We start from the raw sequence: 18,280 nt of genomic DNA, 5'->3' as shown, positions 1-18,280 counted from the left end.
CTGCAGCTGGCGAGGCGTGTGCCGTGGTGTCTATTGATGGCGTTCTTCAGAAACCATTTCGTCCAAGCGCCCGCAGCCCATCACCGCGAACACCGTAATATTATGGCGGCCGAGCAAGACACGCGGGCGGAGAGAGCGAACTCCTCGTCATTTGGCGAGGCAAGGTCCGCGCAACATCGCCGGTTTACCGTGAAGCACAAGCTGTACCGTTCTTCGTGCAAGCACAATGCGTCTCTTCGGCTGCTGAAGCTCGACTTCCTGGCGTACCACCTGCTCCTGAGGCAGCCGTGGCTGGTTGCGGCGACCAAGCAGATCCCGGATGACGGCTCGCTGTCGGTGCCGGGCACGCTCGACGGCGTGATGCCCAAGCGTACCCGCCGCAGGCGTCTCATCATGACTCGCCCGGATGGCCGCGCCCGAGCTCACATCCGGCGTTACGTGGGTGCAAACCTGCCCGACTCCGTGCATGCCCTGGGCTCCGACGGCGAGCCTGCCGGTCCGACGTCGCACCTGCGCCGCTGCCATGCGCACTTTTTCCTGGATGCCTATCTCAAGTCGGTTCTACAGAATGGCGGCATGCCCAAGGCGGCGTACTTCGGCGTGTTCGCGTTCGTGGAGAGGCGTTTGATGCTGTACTTCGGCGGTCAGCTGCCTGACGTCTTCACTTCGGGGGCCTGTGCGCACCCGGGGGAGTCCGCAGCCGAGGAGGATCTGACGTTGCAGCAGCTGGCGACGTACGTGCAGGGCACGGAAAACATGCTGCACACTCTCTCCGGTAAGCCTGGAATTTACGTGCACCTGCTGTTCATCGCCATGCTGATCCTGTTGCGCAACCTGCGCCGCACCCTGCGTCGTCACCCGCCTACGGCCATGCTCATCGAGTTCACGCTGCTATGCGCGGAGGCCCTGCATTGCACCCACGAGTACGTGCACCGGGTCTGCATCGCCCACTACATGGAGTTTGCGCATCGGCCGGGGGTCACAGTGCCGGCTCTCCCCGCCTCAAAGGCAGTAAGTTCGAACACTCCTGACACCGTGGATCCGGACGTTTCCGCTCCAACGGGCGATGGGGAGAAGGCGGAAGAATCTCGCGATCATCCGCCACATTTGCAAAACAACAGCCCCGCCAGATGCTGGGAAGCGCCGCCCCATCGTGACGAGGAGTTCAAGCGCAACAGGAACCTGCTCATTACCTTCCGCGACGCGTGCATGAATTTCAAGCAGGCGCTCACCGTGCGCGGGCAACTGGCATGGAAGGAGTACCGCGACGAGATGGACTGCGAAGTAGCGTGTGAGCAAAACAGCGAACAGCAGCGCGGTCCCGATGCCGGCGACTCGCAACCAGAAGGCACGAATATCGATACCGTCTACCCTGAGGTTCCCTTTTCAAGCAACGTTTTTGCGGAATTCATCAACGTGGCTGACAAGCTGCTCTTCCAGTGGAGCATAGCCCTCTGCAGGTACGCGTCTGAGGCCAACAGGGTCATGCCGAACCCACTGCTCAAGGAGTACCGGTCGCTAGGCTTCGGGTCGATAGCTGAGGGCCCCGTGAGACTGTACAAGAAGGTGCGCGGCCTGAACCTGACGCTGCACCGCTATAAGAAGCTGGCGGCCTTTAAGAAGTGGTCTCTGGACAACAAGTTGACAGCGGAACCATGCAGCGAGGAGTCGCCAAAGAAGCGCGCGAAAACCGCCGCGGATGCGATGCTCACGTGGAACAAACCTGTCGACGAAATTCCTCTGGTGTTTCCGCAAAACGGCGTCGCTTACTGTGAACCTGAGCTGAAAACCTCCCAAGAGGCCTCCGAAACTGCGCCGTCTGAACGCAGCCGTTCGGCCCGCCTGAATTTGAGCGAGGGTCCCAGCAGAAACGACTCCTCCAGAATCTTGTCGTTCTTCACTTCGTTGCTGGGGGCGGTGCGAGAAAACGGCCGCAACAGCCGCGATCCGTCAAAGGCGTTCCATGAACCTGCTTCGTATGGCATGCGTTGTCCCCCTGGGACGGGCGAAGCGGGTGACAAGGGGCAGGAAGAGGCCACGCTGGTTGAGCCTGCGAGCGGTGGAATGACACCCCCGGTGCCCTTAAACAGCGACGCGGATGACGAGTGGGCGGTAACCCATAAGCAAAAGGCAGGTGCCGGCAACGAGGCCGCTCTCCGCATAGTCGACGTCGCCGCTGCCTTGCAAGAACACGCCGCAAAATTGGAATCTATGTTACCACTGGCTGACAATCGTGCGAATGAACAGGGGAGAAAAGCTGACACTGTGGCCCCCACAACCGTCAAACAAGCTGAGGGAGCTACCTCACCCGCGATAACCATGTCCCCCGCAGAAGTGTCACCTCCGTCCGAGTTGCCACCCGGAAAGAGGTCACCTTTCGATGCGTTCTCTAAAGACAAGCCACTCGGGGAAGCGTCACATTCTGGAGTGAAGTCAAGTTCTGCAGAAGTGTCACCTGCGTCAGAGTTGCCACCCGGAAAGAGATCACCTTTCGATGCGTTCTCTAAAGACAAGCCGCTCGGAGAAGCGTCACATTCTGGGGTGAAGTCAAGTTCTACAGAAGTGTCACCTCCGTCCGAGTTGCCTCCCGGAAAGAGATCACCTTTCGACGCGTTCTCCAAAGACAAGCCGCTCGGGGAAGTGCTACCTCCCGCATTGAAATCAACTGCTAGAGGAGCGCCATCTTACGGAATGAAGACCCGTTCTGCGCAAATGTCGACTTCTAGAGGAGCGCCATCTTACGGAATGAAGACCCGTTCTGCGCATATGTCAACTTCTAGAGAAGCACCAGTTTACGGAATGAAAACCCGTTCTTCACAAATGTCATCTTCTAGAGAAGCATCAGCTTACGGAATGAAAACCCGTTCTGCACCAATGTCAACTTATATGGAAGCACAAGCTTACGGAATGAAGACACGTTCTGTACAAATGTCACCTCCAGGAGTAATGTCAACTTCCAGAGGAGCGTCACCCCCTGGAGTAATGTCAGCTTCCAGAGGAGCGTCACCTCCAGGAGTAATGTCAGCTTCCAGAGGAGCGTCACCTCCTGGAGTGAGGTCACCTCCCGGAGAAGTGTCGCCTCCTGGGGAAACGCCCCTCGCCGCAGAAATGCCACCCGGTGCAAAACCAGACGGTATAGGTACCACGTATATGAACGCAGGCCTGCGGATTACGGTGGGGTCATCATCGCCGCCCCCGCAGCAGGGGAGCGTGGCTGTCGGACGCCGTCGGGGCAAGTGGAAACGGGACGAGGTGCTATTGCTGATAGATGCAATAAACAGGCACGGCGTGGGCAGGTGGGCCTACTTCGCCGCCACGTACTTCGGCGGCCGACGGACCGGAATGCAGCTGAAGGACAAGTGGTCCAACCTCATGCGCTACAAGTACGTGTACCAGGACACCTCGGCTAGGGGCCCTAATGTCACCGAAAGGCCGCCGTGGAGGCTAGTTGACAGCTTTTGACTTAATAACGTATATTATCTTAGTTATGAGATGGGCGCCAGGTAGCGCTCGAGCGCTTCCAGGAACCTCGTGCGATCCGCGTCGACCTCCGAGCAGCTGGCGTCGTCCAGGTGGAAGCGCTGCAGCTTCTTGACGCGCTTGTACCACTCGTCCATCTCCGCGGAAATCGGCTCCTCCTGGCCGATCCCCGCCAGCGCCGTCAGCGGTGGGAGGTCGTCCGCGGTGCCATCGTCCATGGTTACGTCGCCAGATTCTTCATTAGACGGAGGTGGCGCCGTCTGTTTGCGATATTCCTCCAGGCGCTTGCGTACCGCCGCCAGCGCCTCCGCGTTAGACAGCGGCTCGCCCTTGGAGACGACCTTCATGGTTCGCGAGCGGCGCTTTACGGGTCGATCTGGGCGCCTAACTGCGATTCAAAAAGTGCGATAAAATGGCGGAGCCTTTAGGGGCAGTTTGCGGTCATTCTTGTGGAGGACTTGGCTTGCGCCCTGTGTAGCGTTCCCGACTCCGGCCGCCGAAGGTCACTTGAGTGCCCGCACCGCCATAGCCAGCCACCCGGCAAGATGTGTGGGCAACAATTTGCTGTGGTCCATCTTGGCATACCTGGGGCGCATGAGTCCGTTGGGCTTCTGACTTACGTCCTGTAGCAGGGGAATCTGCAGGGGGCGTTCGCCGCTTGCGGGTCGCTGATGCGGGCGAGGGGGTTCAAGCATCCCATCCGGCTGGGGTACAAGTATACCCAGTCAATGACGCCTATTTCCACGAGGGTGATGAAGACGCGTGCCAGCCCCTGCACGAGCATGTGCCCACTGCCGTCGGCAACTATGAACACCAAGCGGCATCGTATGAAGACCTACATTGAAGTGTGGCATGGCCTTCTTTTCATTCGGGTAATATATGCACATTTCTTTGAGATCCCGCTCGACGCCGAGGAGGGTCAACGGCATGATGCCCTGCAAGTGCAGCCGGGCGAGCGACACCAACACGTAGTGTTGGGGCAGCGAGAGGTGCTCAACGATCGACTCGAACCATCGTGTGGTCCCGGAATCGCGAAGCTTCGCCGTCACTGCGTCGCTGGATATGCAGAGTTCGCCGTCTTCCATGACCTCGAACGCGTCGTCGTAGAGCTGGGCACATGTGGCGGCGATGGTGCTGGTTGCGCTGCGCCCGCACAACAACCCCTCCCCGAGCATTTGCTGCACGGCGTCATAACCCCAATCACGCAACCCACCTTAGATTCGTCGTCGAGGAAGAGCACGGCCTCCTTCCCCAGCAGCGAGAGCTTCCCCGGCGCCGCCACGGCATCGTAGTCGGCGGTTCGGTCGCAGTGGATGGTTTCGTGCATGAACCTCGACCTCACGCGCTTCTCCAGCCGCTCCATCGTCCGCACGTCCGGCGTGACGCCGACCAACGCGAACGCTATGTCCTCGCAGGCCAGCATGTTGCCGATGAAGTAGAGCATGCCCTGCCGGCGGTGGCACGAACCCGTTCTCTCGCTGCAGTCGTTTCTGCCCTTGGTCAACACGTCCATCCCCTCCAGCGCGATTACCACGTACACGTGCGACTTCCTGAGCAGCTTCATGCAGTGCATGATGCGCTCCTGGACCTCCTGGCAGCGCGCTATCCCGCAGCGGGAGCCGCTCACCCCTGCCAGCTTCTCCAGCAGCAGCGCCAGGTGCTTCATGCACTTCATCTCGTCGCGGTAATTGTATATTTCGAGCATTATGATCTCGACGCGCCAGGGCATCTCGCTGACGCTCTCCGCGTCTGAGGATAGGCCGTCCAAGCCTTCCATCGGCTCGAACTCCGTGTCGAACTCCATGACCCCCTGATCCTCCACGTCCATGGCGATTGTGTCGTACAGCAGCATCAGCGCGGAGGTCACGAGGTACGACTTGCCCGAGCCCGGCGGCCCGGTTACCATGACGATGGCGCTCTCCGTCTTGTACATGGCCGAGACCAGCCGGTTGGCCATCATCTTGACCTTCTTGTACATCCAGTGGTCTTCCCCGGTGTTTCGGTCTATGAAGAACTCGCTGCGCGCCATGAGACGGTAGAGCGCCCGGCGCATCCGGCGCCTGAAGCGGTTGGCGGCCGCAGCCACGTCCATGGCGTCACACACGGCGGACCGCGCCGGCCACACACTCTAGCGACAGAAACGAACGACAGGTACAAAATACAACAATATTGCGCCGTGAGTTTTATAAAGCGTGCCATCTGCACGGTCACCGCGCGAAAATATCAGGTACACCCTCCGCGACCGTGCCTTCCGCCTTCCGGAACCAGTACTCGCCGGTGAACTCCCAGCTGGCGGCGCGGGTGTGCGGGTCTAGCTTCTTGTTGAACCACTGCGGCTTGTAGGAGCGCTCGCCGTCGATCCGCTTCTTGGCGGCCTCGCGCTGCCGGTCCTCCAGGCGCTGCTTCTCCTGCACCGCCCAGTCCATGTCGCCGGCCTCGTACGCCCGCATGTCCGGGCGGAAGCGCGAGTCTGTGGGCGGAATTGCGACGCCGCGATTGGGGTCGTAGTCCGGGGATAGTTCGTTGAGCTCCATGGTCATGTACCCGAAGCCGTAGTAATTCTCGTGGCATGGCGGCCGTGGATGCGGTTTCCAGACCTGCTTCTTGGTGCCGGGGACGACGTCGATCTTCTCCCAGTCGATTTCGTTCACGAATGCGTCCCAGGCGTCTTCCTCGTTCTTGTAGAAGGAGGTGTCGTAGTCCAGCCGCCCGTCGGGCTTCAGCAGCGGCTTCTGGCGCCGGACAGACCGCGGCCGGACGGACTCCATGTAAACCACCTCACTCCACTTTCCGTAGATGTGGTAGTGCGGCGTGGCGTAGCGGTCGAAGACCAGCGCGCGCACCTTGTGGAAGTCCTTGTCGAACCAGCCCTTGCGCAGGTACTGGACCACGGCAAACTCGCCGCTGGTGATGTTGCGCAGAATCGCAGTGCCCACGGTCTCGATCCATATCTTGCCTATGATGATGTTGTGTATCACCACGTAGCACCGCTGCAGCGAGTACTGCTCCTTGGCGCCGCCCACCATGAGGTTGACCAGGAATGGGCCGATGATGCTCACCTCGACCGACTTGCCCGTGAGCCGCACCAGGGCGTTGGTGCTGCCGTACGCCTCGAAGTACTGGTTGTGGCAGTGGAACGCGCAGATGGGCGGGTGGTGTCCGACCTGCTCTGCTACGAAGTTGAACCCGCGGTGGGTCAGCTCGTAGGTCTCCCCGAGCAACGGGTTGAAGGGCTTGTACGCGCGTCCGACCGCGGACCCGTACGGCGTGATGCTGAACAGCGTCACGTAAGCCATGCGATCAATGACATTGGCTTGCTGCGCCGCCGTGTCGAGCAGGTGGCTGTACTCGAAGGCCTCGCAGTCGCGCTGCAGCGCCGAGGTGGGCTCGTTGAGACAGATGGGCATGCTGATGCGCGCCAGGTCCTTTCCGATGAGGTCCTTGAGTATGGACCAGATGCTGACCTTGAGCTCCGTGCGCGGCCTCGGTAGCCGGGTGCGGCGGTTGATGACCGCGCCCCTCGGTACCTTGCCACTGGCCGGGGCGGGCGCGGAAGCGGCGTCCACAGTGGCGTTGTCTTCACTCATGGCGCCTTTTGGCGATTCCTGACGTGGTTCCTCAGCTGGCACCACGTCGTTGGTGGCTACAAGTTCGTCTTCAAACGATTCACTGTGAGTGCGTTGTGCAAAGTCCTCGCACTCGAAGAATTCATCCTCCACGTGACCACAGTAGGCACTGTCGGAGCTGTCGCTGTCTTCGGAGTCCACTGTATGGCTCTTTTCGCTCACATGCATCTCCGCAAGGTGCCCCTTACGTTCGACAACACCGGCCGATCGAGTGAGCTCCTGTTGCTCCAATTTCATGTTCCGCCTGGTAACGCGGAACAGCGACTGCTCGAGCTCCTTGCGCGAGCGTACCTCCTCCAGATACAGCTGCTGCGTGCTCTCGTAGTACTCGCGGGCGATGAGTCCCAATGTCTCCACCTTCTTGAGGGAGTCGCCTGAGAGCACCTCGCGCAGCTCCGCCAGGATCTTTGTCGTGATCTCGTCGAAGCAGCTGGTGTTGCTGAGCATACAATTCAGCGACGTCTGCGGCTCCTGCCCGAACCTAGTTTTTATAAAGAGCTCCGACACATCGACGGATTTGCGGCCGCTGTCCTGCGCCAGGTCGTCGCCCTCGGGAGATACGACGGACGGCTCGTCGGACGCTTTGCCGGGGACTGCCGCCGGCGCCTCGACGCTGATATAATGCTGCGGGCTCTCTAAAACGGCGGTGCCCTCCTGTTCGGCGGCCGTGTCGGAGTTACCGTACGCTCCCGGCCGCCCTTCGATGCTGTACACCCCCGATGGAGTGAGTACCTTTTTCTGGTACGCTTGGAACAGTATTTTTTGAGCCTTCTTGAAGGCGACAAACCACTTTTGCTTTTCCGCAGGTGTGTCGGTGCGCAGGCAAACCACCCCGCGGCCCACGACGTCTATATCGAGACGCACTGGATCATCTGCGCTGTGTGTAAGCATACGGCTGGAACCCACCGGCGCAGAGGCGCATGGTGCATTGAGATAAAATGAACGATTCCTTGACGAGTCCATCCTTCTCGAGCGAATACTTGAGGCATCCTGGCTCTAGCATGAAATACCTGCACATCGTCTCGCGGCGGCACGGCCTCGGCCTACCTCGGGCGCCAGCTCCCGATGAAATTGGTCCACTTGCTGATCCAGCCCTCGTGGAGATATCGCTTCTTGTTGCGTGACGCCATTGGGGCTGATTACTGGGCGCGGCGCCGGTCCTCGAGCGTAGCCGGTCCACCGCCTAAAACCGCAGCGGGACGGGGTCAACGAATACAACTCAAACTTTACTGGCAAGTTTTCCCCTTTATAGGGTACGCTTCACGGCGTGAAATCATCCACGGAATCATATAAATACCTGCCATGGGGACCTCGGTACGGCCCGGCCATGCAGGGTCGTCGCGCCTGCGCCGCGTCTACTATTTCACCCACTGCCGCCGCGGCAGAATGCGCCAAAGATTTACGCACGCTCGAAATTGGCTTCGGCCACCATGCACATTTCGCGGTTGGATAATACCGCAGTGGTCTCGCGGAGGCCCGTACACTACTTGCGCTGAACTTCGTCGGACCCGGCCATACGCTGCTGTCGCGTGGGCAAGGGTTTGTCAAGGTCTTCCTCGCTAAGCATTTGCTGGCGAAGCTTCAGGCGATCTCGCCACAACCTTCCACCGTCGGAGCTCTGCGTGGCGACCTCGTCGCGCTTTGCCACCTTGGCAACCTTCACCAACCCTCCCTTGCTCAGATCCAGCGCGGAACCGGATTGGTCCGACGCTGATGTACCGGGCTTTCGTTTAACGCGCCCCTTTGCGGCGTCGACTACGTAGTCAAGCCAGTTGTCGGCCTACGCGTTCGTCATGATTCCATTCTAGTAACACCTACCTCAGTCTCTTTATGCGGGTCTGCTAGCACGGGTTCCTTCGGCGCCAATTTGTCCTCGTATTTGTCATCTCTTCTGTCATCATTTTTATCGTCGTATTTGTCCTCGCTTCTGTCATCATTTTTATCGTCGTATTTGTCCTCGCTTCTGTCATCATTTTTGTCATCGTTTCTGTCATCGTTTCTGTCATCGAATTTGTCGTCGTATTTGTCCTTGCGTTCGTCATCGGACTCCGGAATGGGCTCTTCCACCAGGCGCTCCTGGGTTGGCGACGCCTCTTCATTACCCCCAACGTCTGCGTGCTTCCTTGCCACTTTCGGCGACGATTCCGCCGATCTCGGAGTCACTTCCAGAGATTCGTCCGCAGATAACGTGCGGCCGGAGCACGCCAGCGCTGCGATGCTTGCTTCCTCCAGCACGAAGGGGTCGGGGCGCGCGGGGAACATCTGCCTTCGAGCCGACATCAGATCGGCGTGTTGAACTGGATCAGCTTTTCCGTGTGCCAGTACTCTCGCAAGTACGGAGCGTTGCGCTTGGGCTCGTTGTGGTTCGTTTCCGACTCCGCGTTGGGCTCTGCGATGTCAAAGCAGAAGTAGGTCACCCCTTCAGACACCCGTTTACCCTTGAATGGGATCTGCCCGTTCAGCACACACTTCGGTTCCGCGCCGTCCAAACCCTCCAAACGCAGCGAGTTGAAGTTGCAATTGTCAATCGCGTACGTGCTGCCCGTCGCGTCTTCCGAGACCTGCCGGAACACCGCGCCGTCGAACACCGACGTCGTCAGGAAATCAGGGAAATCTAGCAGCACCAGTGATTCCTCCACAACCTCCCCCCTGCCGCTCGCGTCGACAGCTCCCGCTTCACCTCTTCCCGCGCTTTCGTGAGCCGCGTGTATCGCCCAGCTGGCCATGGCAGAGCCGAGGCGATAGGCGTTAACGGATGCTATGCGCCAACGTGTAGTCGACACAGTGTGCAAGGTATTATAAAAGCGCGTGACGCCCGTTATAAAAAGGGGCCTGGTTGTGACGCAAACGATTACGAGTGCCTAGTCGGCGCCTGTCGCACAGCCCCGCTGTCTAGCTGCTGCACCAATGTCGCCCGGCCTCCACCGATAACGACGCTAAAAATGGTACGAAACTCCCCGCAATGGCTTATGTGGAGCGTAACAATGGAGTGTGGCGCGGAAGACAGAACGACTGTAGGTCCGCGTCGGAGCAGACACCCAAGGCGGCGTGCGACTGTGTGACAAACACTGCTAGATGCGGCGCTATAATTTTGCGGCGATTTGTTGCATGCGTATGTAGCTGCTAGGCGCACACCAAGGATGGACTGGCCGACTACTCCCAGAGACGGATACGACCTCCAGCGCCGGTCAGGACAGCGTGGCGCGGACTAGGACGGAACACAACAGGTGGAATATTGCAGCCATCCACTGAAAACTTGCCGTCCCCGACTGCTACAGTAGCAACGGGACGTGCATACGAAGTTCGCGGAGATTTGATTGCGATTTGGGGCGCGCCGCCGCAGGAGTGCTGGGAGCGGAAAATGCTACGTCGACACGCTGCGGCCCGCAAACTGTTCGCACACCAGTGACCAAGCGTCCTCTTTGGATGCAATTTATTTGCCCAGTGTCGTCGCCGCGGTCACACCGCAAATAACGACGTTGGCACGTACAGCCAGCCTGGCACGGTATCCGCCATGCAGCTGAAAACGGGCGCTGGAAGACGTCACGTCAGTTGCGCGTATTTTGGAATTTTGTACATTACCGGCCGTGGAGCGGATGATTCTCTGCCTAAACGCCGGATCGTTTTTGATTTAACACATTGACCGCCGTCAACGAACGCGAGAAGGTTCGTTTGGAAAATACCGCCTTGAAACGCCGGGGGAATCGTGTGACTTGCCGCATTTGGCACTCGCGCACGACTGCACGCTTCGCAGTGTTCACACGTCGGGCTACGCTCGTAGAAGCGCCGAGACGAACGGCTCGTGCAGACGGCGCGCTTGTCCGTTGCACAGCTTTCGCTTCGCAATTAAAATTTGTTGCCGGGGTCAGCTGTTGCGGGGCTTCTACTCTGGAAGACAGCGTCGATGCGTGCCGGGTGGTTCTGCGCTTGGCCGAAGACACGGAGTCGGATCATTGCTATCTCGCGGCACCTTAAAGACTAACATTTGTAACTTTCGGACCGAGGAGTCCCCTTCCTGCGTTATGCTCTGAGCGTTCGCATTCGAGGGGCTGCTTGTTGTACCCTTGCTGAGAAAGGTCGCAGTATCAGTGCAAATCGACCTTCCGTCATGAGCGGGCGTTTTAAAGGGCACACTCCATCCAACCGTACAGGAAGACACGCTTAGCATCACCGGAAGGTACCTTTACGCGCACTGTCGTCCGTGCTTTGGCCAGCGAGGGCGTGGTGAGCTGCGTTTATGCGCTGCTAGATATAGAGGATTGAAGGCACGGCAGCTGAGCTCTGGCTGGCAGTGAGGCTACATGCCGTCAGACTGAAGTGTTTCGTATCGCATGCCGCGATTCCGTTCTTCTGTATTTTAGATTGCACACCTTCGAACCGCGGCCGCGCAGAAACCTCGACGAGGAGCAGGGAGCGGGTGGCAGGGTCCCCAACTTAGATGGAGTTCGGGTGGAAACACAGAGAATATCGGATATAGACACTGTTAGCATTACTGAGCGTTTATCGACCCGTTGTCGAGGCATCGTTAAGTCGTTGACTCCGGGAGCACGGAACTTGCCATTACGTCACGGTGGCGTACGGCTGCTAGCGTCACGCCATCCGGTCAGCTTGAGCGAGCACTCCCCTACATTTTGAGAGGTACGAGGCATCGGGTATGGAGCGCATAAGTGGGAAAGTCGCGCGGTGTGATCCAAACCAGGTCAGCATGCAGGTGGACCATGATGGTCGATTCGATAACGCCGATAATTTGCGAGGTGGCAAGTCGCCTCGAATTGAAGGCACGCCACGCCGGAGCCCCCAGGCGCACGCCGCCAAGTATGCCAAGAACCACCCTGAGGGTGCAGACGTTTCGCTGCTTGAACTTCCCCCCAACGCGATCGACCACGTTGTGACCAACACGACGGCGGCCACCCACAGCACCATCGTGAGCAGCGTTTCGCCCGTGAAACCTGGGTGCCACGAGCACGATTGCCACAAGGACAAGACCCAGGACAAGAGCTCCTGGACCACGCACAACCCCCTCGCCAGGGCGTACTCCTCCGAGCAGCACGGCGCGGTGCCCAAGTTCAAGGCGGCCACCAGCATGGGCGGCAGCCACAAGCCCGAGTACAACTCGCTGTGCACTAAGTGCATGCCGGACGAGGACCGTATCACCCGGGGTTTCAAGGGTCTGCTGATCCAGACCCCGATCTTCAAGTACGTGAAGGACCCCAAGCAGCCGGGCAAGGAGTCGCAGCCCACCTTCGACCGGTCGTTCCTCATCCACGAGACCGCGCTGGTGGACGGGAAGAGCATCACCGACGTGTACGACCTGCACAGCAGCCGCCTGGGAAAGGGCAGCTACGGGCAGGTGCTGAAGGCCTGCCACAAGGAGACCGGCGAGGTGAGGGCCGTCAAGGTCATCCGCAAGGCCCACATCGAGAACGCCATGCGCATGAAACGTGAGATTACCATCATGTAAGTCGCAATTGCGGTCCTTGACAATTTCGCAGGAAAACGTTGGACCACCCGAACATCGTGAAGCTGCTGGAGATCTACGAGGACGAGGAGTGCCTGTACCTGGTGATGGAGATGTGCGGAGGCGGGGAGCTGTTCGACGAGATCGTCAGGCGCGGGTGCTTCAGCGAGCAGTACGCCGCGACGATGATGCGCCAGATTTTCTCGGCCATCGCCTACTGCCACGGCAAGGGCATCATCCATCGCGACCTCAAGCCCGAGAACATCCTGTACTCCAACATGAGCGACAACTCGCCCATCAAGGTGATCGACTGGGGCTTCGCCACGAAGTGCTGCAAGGCGCACAAGTTCACGAGCCTGGTCGGCACGCCGTACTACGTGGCCCCCGAGGTGCTCATCGGCAACTACGACAAGAGCTGCGACGTGTGGAGCGCCGGGGTGATCATGTTCATCATGCTGGTGGGCTACCCGCCCTTCCACGGCAACGACAACGCCACGATTTTGAACAACGTGAAGCGCGGCGTGATAAACTTCGTGCCGCACCACTGGAAGAAGATCTCGAGGGGCGCCATCGACCTGATAACGCGGTGCCTCTCGTACGACCCCCGCTACCGGCTGACTGCCAAGGCCGCCTTCAACCACGAGTGGATCCTGAAAAACGCGACCAGCATCCACGTGAACCCCGTGCTGCGGCACTCGCTGACCAGGGACCTGGTGAAGCGCTTCCAGAAGTTCGACAACTACAGCACGATGAAGCAGCTGGCGCTCACGTGCATCGCGCACCAACTGTCTGACGGCGACATCGGCTCGCTGAACACCGTGTTCAACGTGCTGAACAACGCGGGCGACGGCGTGCTGTACGTGCGGGACATCGTGAACGGCCTGCAGAGCGACAAGGTGAAGGGCCAGTACGACCCCGCGATGCAGCGTCTGGTGGAGAAGCTGGACACGAACGGCAGCGGCGCGATCGACTACGTGGAGTTTTTGGCGGCGTCCATCGACGAGGAGGTGTACATGCAGAAGGACTTCTGCAAGAAGGCGTTCAAGGTGTTCGACCTCGAGAACCGCGGCGTGATCACGCGTGACAACATGCGCCGCTTCTTCCAGGGCGACATGAAGGGGTGCGACTTCTCCGAGGACTTCGTCGATGAGATCTTCAACGAGGTGGACCTGGACCGCGACGGCGTGATCAACTACACCGACTTCTGTACGATGCTGTACGGGCTTTCGCGCCCTGGGGAGGCTGCTACGCTATGATGGCACCACGAACGTCGTTTGAATGTAAAGTATCTCTACACTAACATTTACGAAACAGTTGGGGCGAACGGCCTAAGCGCCCTCGCCCGGCTCCGCCTTGTCGAGCTCCTCGAGGCTCTCCAGCAGCCCCAGGGCCGTGAACAGGTCGCCGTCCGACGCCTCGAGGGCCGTTATGCAGCGGTCCCGGTCGTATATGCCCATCTCCTCCAGCTGCGCCAGTTCCTCGGCGTACTTTTCGCTCACTGGGTTGGTGGGCTCCGCAACTTCGTCCTCCGATCCAGTCGCGCTCGGCGTCAGTGCCTCGACCGGCGAAGCCGCAGACTCGTGCGAGGCGGAGCCGGAGTTGCTAACGACGCTGTGGCGCCCGGACGTTGCCGCGCTGCTGGAACTGGACCCGCTTGCACCCGAGTCTCTTGACGACCCCGAGGTGTCCACGCCGGTGCCCCGTATATACGGGTTAAGCGTGTTCATCAGACTCAAACTCAGTGGCGACTCGTTGCCCTTGGAGGACTCCCGCCTGGGAGAGATCGGCATCGAGGAGAGCAGGTTCGCCAGGCCGCCCATGTTCGAGTTGTTGCGCATGCCACCCAGGCCTCCCAATGAAGGGGGCATGCCTGGTGAAGCCGGAAACGACGGAGGAGACGTAACCCACGGGTTTGGCAGCGCCTCCACCGACAGTTTCTCGTTGGGGTTCGGCAGCTTCGACCTCCCGTGGCGCCTGGGGGGCGTGGAAGCCTTCTGCCCGTCGTTCAGCATCGCCTGCCAGAGTGGCTGCTGGATGTTGCGGTGCATCTGGTACAGCGCCCGGAAGCCACCGGGCACAGCCTCGATGTTTCTCCAGGCGGTATCGGCCTGTCGCGCAAGCTCCTTGGCCATCTCCGGGTTGGTCGCGGCCCGCATCACCTGGTTCATCAGGTCGGAGTCCGCCGTCAACTCCCGCAGCATGCGTTGCGTTTCCGACTGGCGCATGCGCTCCTCCTTCTCGTCGTCGCTTTCGCCCGGCGACGGCTGGTTGGCGTCCATCGACTGCACCAGCTCGTCGACGTTGATGTTGGCGGTGTCCGTCATCAACCGTCTTGTAACGTGAGACGACCCCGTAGCGGGTCGCCCGGTTGACACACTCGACTCACCCGTCTTGTTTGCACGGCCAGCCACACTTGTACCACCAGGGGAACGCCCAGGGGCAGCGCTGGCGGTACCTGATGCCGTTGATGCCGCGGCGGGTGTCTCGGTACCGCTGCCATCCTTGCCCACTCCGCAGCTGCTCCCAGTTTCGGAATTCGCTGGAGGGGCATCAGACTGCGGCGCGTGATCGCCGTATTCCATCAGCCTGCAGTTTTTCTTGGGGGACGAGGGGGAAGGGGCATCGTCCATCGACTTCTTGCCATCCGTACCCTTGCCAGCGCTGCCGCCGCCGCCCCTCTCAGACTCACCCGCCATGAGAGTACAGCGTTGCAGTGACCAGAAACGCGTTAATTGTAATAAACGGCGGTTCGGCCGTTTATTTGCGATCTACGTCGTGGAGAGCGGCACATAGCAAGCGCCACCTCCAGTTGATCCGGGCAATGTAGCAACCCCCGAAATTTTCACTAGCGTTTCTACAATGGAATCGTCGCGGTACGTAATGTGGCGGCTCCGATACTCCACGTCCCGCTTTTTCCGAAGGCGTGTGTACACATACAGCCGACCAGGTCTTCACCGCAACACAGTTGCGCCAGATTGTCGTATTCGGAGGACCGAGTCGCTTTGAAACCGGCGCAAATACAGCTTTGCGTGTTTAGGGCTCCGGGGTCCTCCAGCGAGTGCGCCGGGTACGCCCGAGACCCCACACACATGGCTGTCTAACAGCCATCTGGCTGAGCCTCTGCCGCCAGAAAGGCGTTAGCAGCCGCACAGCTGAGGTTTGGGCGCCGTCGGTGGCTGCCACTCGCCATGTGCAGCCGTGTGGCTGTTGTGTGTAGAGGTTTGGCGATGGCCTGTCTGTAGCCCTCATGACAACGTCACGCAGCTACCTTCTGCGGCATTTAGCGCCATGTCGAGTCGTAGAGGTGCCAACAGATACCTAGGAAACTCCATAAATTCCACCTTGTGTGCGAAGCGAGCGTGCTACTATTGTTTGCGGACATTCCAGCACTCATATGATTGATTGCGTGCTCCCTGCTGAATACCATGCTTTAGGTAGTCATCTACATGCCGTGTAACAAGCTCCTAGTTCTCATTGACCGTCCTAACTGTCAGCACCGGAAGTGGCAGTCCACATTGGCATATTGTTTCAGCAACTTTTAATCGTATGGGTTACTTTCATCTCAACACTAGTTGTTCTTATGTACTATATGCCATAGTATTTAGTTAATGCGGGTCGTGTACAGTGCAATTTACGTAATGCGATAATTAAACACACGAGGTCGACCCAACCGAGCGATATGCACAGTAGATTGATTAGCCGTGCTCATATAAACGACCCAAACGCGCTGTAATACTCATTCACATTTCGCCAGTAGCGACATGGGGCCTAGCGTCTGGATAGCGTCATCCAGCAGCTCCTGAAATCCATATGCGTGATGTAGGTGGGCTCGCCTACCTTGTATGCGCTTCGGCTGCTTACCGGGCGGGGTACAGTTGGCATGTCGAAATTGCAGTCAACCAGTATTAACCCATGTGGACTTGCCATCTTGTACCTGCGTGTCATGGAACCGCATAACGTGGATGGTGTACGCACTGAAACTTGGGTTCATCTGGACGTTGCAGCAACTCCGCTATCTTTGAAGCAGATATAGAGCCCTCTCCAACCAAAAACAGCGCCCCGACCATGCACCGCACCTGCAAAAGCGTCATCACACTCCACTGGTGATGGGAGTACCTGGTGCCAGAGGAAGGAGCGGCCGCATACAGTGGCAACACAGAGCAAATCGCTGTAGCGTTCCACCGTAAACGAGTATATCGTGCGGTTGGGGTCCTTTGGGTTGCGATTGTCCTGCTTGCAGAACTGGCGGAAGTTGTGGCTGCCAACCTGTGGAGCATCAATGGGTCATCGGGTGTAACCCACAAAATGCTGGCTTGCCTCTTGCATCAGGGGCAAGTTCATGGCTCCCAGCTGGAAGAAATACTTGTAAGTTCGGCGAACGCAGTTGTGCCTGTGTTTGAGTAAAGATATAAGGGGATGAGTGGGAGGTGGTGTACCTGGAGCTGAAGTCGTCGGCCACCCTCTGGACGCTGTTCACGCGAATGGACCGGGGCAGGTGTTTGTTCACCGCCTTGACGAAGGTATTGATGCGATAGCATACGCGCCTTTCGTTGCTGTCAGGTGCCGTCGTGGCGGAAGGGTCCTCGGGGAAGCTGAATGACTTGCCAGGTATTTACGGCCTCACTCACCACGGGTCCATGAAGAAGGAGCAGTAGTTGTGAAGGGCGTGGACGCCAGTATCAGTTCTCCCACACCTCTCGTAACCGCTGCGTACTCGTTACGGCTTGACACCGATGCAGACGTACTTGTTTAGGACATTGGCTGCTATATGCGCCTTGGCGAAGGCGGCGAACAGGTGGCCTTCAACGGTGTTAGGCTCATCCGGTTGATACGCCAGACCCTTCACGCTGTCACACGCACGATCACGGTGCACCTACGTGAAACCCGGTGCCGATATAGGAGAAGTCGACGAGAACTTTGCGACAACAGGAATTATGATGGAATCTGGGATCAGACATTGTGGTCGCGATCTATTTATGGCAATATTTTAGCACACATGGCATTATATAAAGCGATTGTGTGAAGCGATACTGCTTGGTTGTCACGGAGGCGGCGATATATGACGCAGCCTATTGAGCTTCGGTGACCGATGGCGGTATCAAAGGTTGCCGGCAGGCTTTAAATACTACAGGCGCAATAGGATTATAGTTCCATATTATTGCAATTTTATGTGCCGTTCGAGGAGTAACGCATTGAGGTTATCACAACCAGACAGGGCACGCAGTCTGCACATGAAAAGAAATGACCTAAATAGTAACACCAATACGCGCTTTAGTATTTCCATGTAAGATTATGACCGTACTAAGGCAGCGACGAGCACTTGCCTGAGCGTATGAACGCATTCCCGTCTTTACTTCCCATAGACGATGTGTTACGCTTTCGGGTGTAAATGTTTTGGAACGTGGCACACATGAGATAAACACAGCACCCTTGCGTTTTAAAATCGCGGTTTGAAGTTATATGGGCTAGGCCGTTTGGCGTGTTCACTGTGACGGCCGTCAACAGGGGCGCCCTAGCAGCACCCATCCCGACGAAGAGGGCAGGCATGAATCCCGCGGCGCCCAAGCAATCGCCCGTTGTTCGACTTAATTTAAAACCTAGCAAACGCCAGCTGTTGTGCAGCAGCCCGCTCTTACAGGGATATACGCGCTATTTCACTGCCTGCTGATTGCCATCTCGAAGCTTCCAGGGGACCGGTATGCAATGAGGGCCTACC

At 58.6% G+C, this 18,280-nt stretch overlaps 9 protein-coding genes across 9 annotated transcripts; 2 read left to right on the top strand and 7 right to left on the bottom strand.

The window, feature by feature from the left end:
• Positions 1 to 36: 36 nt before the first annotated feature.
• Positions 37 to 3,462, top strand: BBBOND_0309080 (hypothetical protein, conserved; the record flags this gene model as incomplete). Its single annotated transcript, XM_012913737.1, has 1 exon — positions 37 to 3,462. One exon carries the CDS (start codon positions 37 to 39, stop codon positions 3,460 to 3,462), a length of 3,426 nt encoding a protein of 1,141 aa, XP_012769191.1.
• A 23-nt stretch (positions 3,463 to 3,485) lies between these two features.
• BBBOND_0309070 (hypothetical protein) lies at positions 3,486 to 3,827 on the bottom strand (the record flags this gene model as incomplete). Its single annotated transcript, XM_012913736.1, has 1 exon — positions 3,486 to 3,827. One exon carries the CDS (start codon positions 3,825 to 3,827, stop codon positions 3,486 to 3,488), a length of 342 nt encoding a protein of 113 aa, XP_012769190.1.
• Positions 3,828 to 3,983: 156 nt separating this feature from the next.
• BBBOND_0309060 (hypothetical protein, conserved) lies at positions 3,984 to 5,572 on the bottom strand (the record flags this gene model as incomplete). Its single annotated transcript, XM_012913735.1, has 3 exons — positions 3,984 to 4,184; positions 4,320 to 4,658; positions 4,694 to 5,572. 3 exons carry the CDS (start codon positions 5,570 to 5,572, stop codon positions 3,984 to 3,986), a joined length of 1,419 nt encoding a protein of 472 aa, XP_012769189.1.
• Positions 5,573 to 5,687: 115 nt separating this feature from the next.
• Positions 5,688 to 8,236, bottom strand: BBBOND_0309050 (oxysterol-binding family protein, putative; the record flags this gene model as incomplete). The annotated part of the gene is made up of 3 exons (XM_012913734.1): positions 5,688 to 7,978; positions 8,013 to 8,116; positions 8,154 to 8,236. 3 exons carry the CDS (start codon positions 8,234 to 8,236, stop codon positions 5,688 to 5,690), a joined length of 2,478 nt encoding a protein of 825 aa, XP_012769188.1.
• Positions 8,237 to 8,589: 353 nt separating this feature from the next.
• On the bottom strand, positions 8,590 to 9,368 carry BBBOND_0309040 (hypothetical protein; the record flags this gene model as incomplete). The annotated part of the gene is made up of 2 exons (XM_012913733.1): positions 8,590 to 8,886; positions 8,925 to 9,368. The coding sequence occupies 2 exons, from the start codon at positions 9,366 to 9,368 to the stop codon at positions 8,590 to 8,592; spliced, it is 741 nt and encodes a 246-aa protein (XP_012769187.1).
• A 17-nt stretch (positions 9,369 to 9,385) lies between these two features.
• Positions 9,386 to 9,832, bottom strand: BBBOND_0309030 (hypothetical protein, conserved; the record flags this gene model as incomplete). The annotated part of the gene is made up of 1 exon (XM_012913732.1): positions 9,386 to 9,832. One exon carries the CDS (start codon positions 9,830 to 9,832, stop codon positions 9,386 to 9,388), a length of 447 nt encoding a protein of 148 aa, XP_012769186.1.
• Positions 9,833 to 11,811: 1,979 nt separating this feature from the next.
• Positions 11,812 to 13,820, top strand: BBBOND_0309020 (protein kinase domain containing protein, putative; the record flags this gene model as incomplete). Its single annotated transcript, XM_012913731.1, has 2 exons — positions 11,812 to 12,563; positions 12,599 to 13,820. The coding sequence occupies 2 exons, from the start codon at positions 11,812 to 11,814 to the stop codon at positions 13,818 to 13,820; spliced, it is 1,974 nt and encodes a 657-aa protein (XP_012769185.1).
• A 72-nt stretch (positions 13,821 to 13,892) lies between these two features.
• BBBOND_0309010 (Ubiquitin, putative) lies at positions 13,893 to 15,260 on the bottom strand (the record flags this gene model as incomplete). Its single annotated transcript, XM_012913730.1, has 1 exon — positions 13,893 to 15,260. The coding sequence occupies one exon, from the start codon at positions 15,258 to 15,260 to the stop codon at positions 13,893 to 13,895; it is 1,368 nt and encodes a 455-aa protein (XP_012769184.1).
• Positions 15,261 to 16,300: 1,040 nt separating this feature from the next.
• Positions 16,301 to 17,522, bottom strand: BBBOND_0309000 (tRNA pseudouridine synthase A family protein, putative; the record flags this gene model as incomplete). Its single annotated transcript, XM_012913729.1, has 9 exons — positions 16,301 to 16,363; positions 16,426 to 16,498; positions 16,540 to 16,640; positions 16,711 to 16,830; positions 16,867 to 16,954; positions 17,001 to 17,156; positions 17,193 to 17,270; positions 17,310 to 17,380; positions 17,442 to 17,522. The coding sequence occupies 9 exons, from the start codon at positions 17,520 to 17,522 to the stop codon at positions 16,301 to 16,303; spliced, it is 831 nt and encodes a 276-aa protein (XP_012769183.1).
• Positions 17,523 to 18,280: the final 758 nt, after the last annotated feature.

The sequence above is a fragment of the Babesia bigemina genome (genome assembly GCF_000981445.1).
Source record: "Babesia bigemina genome assembly Bbig001, chromosome : III".
NCBI classification, from domain to species: domain Eukaryota; phylum Apicomplexa; class Aconoidasida; order Piroplasmida; family Babesiidae; genus Babesia; species Babesia bigemina.
This window is presented reverse-complemented; position numbering and strand designations above follow the sequence as displayed.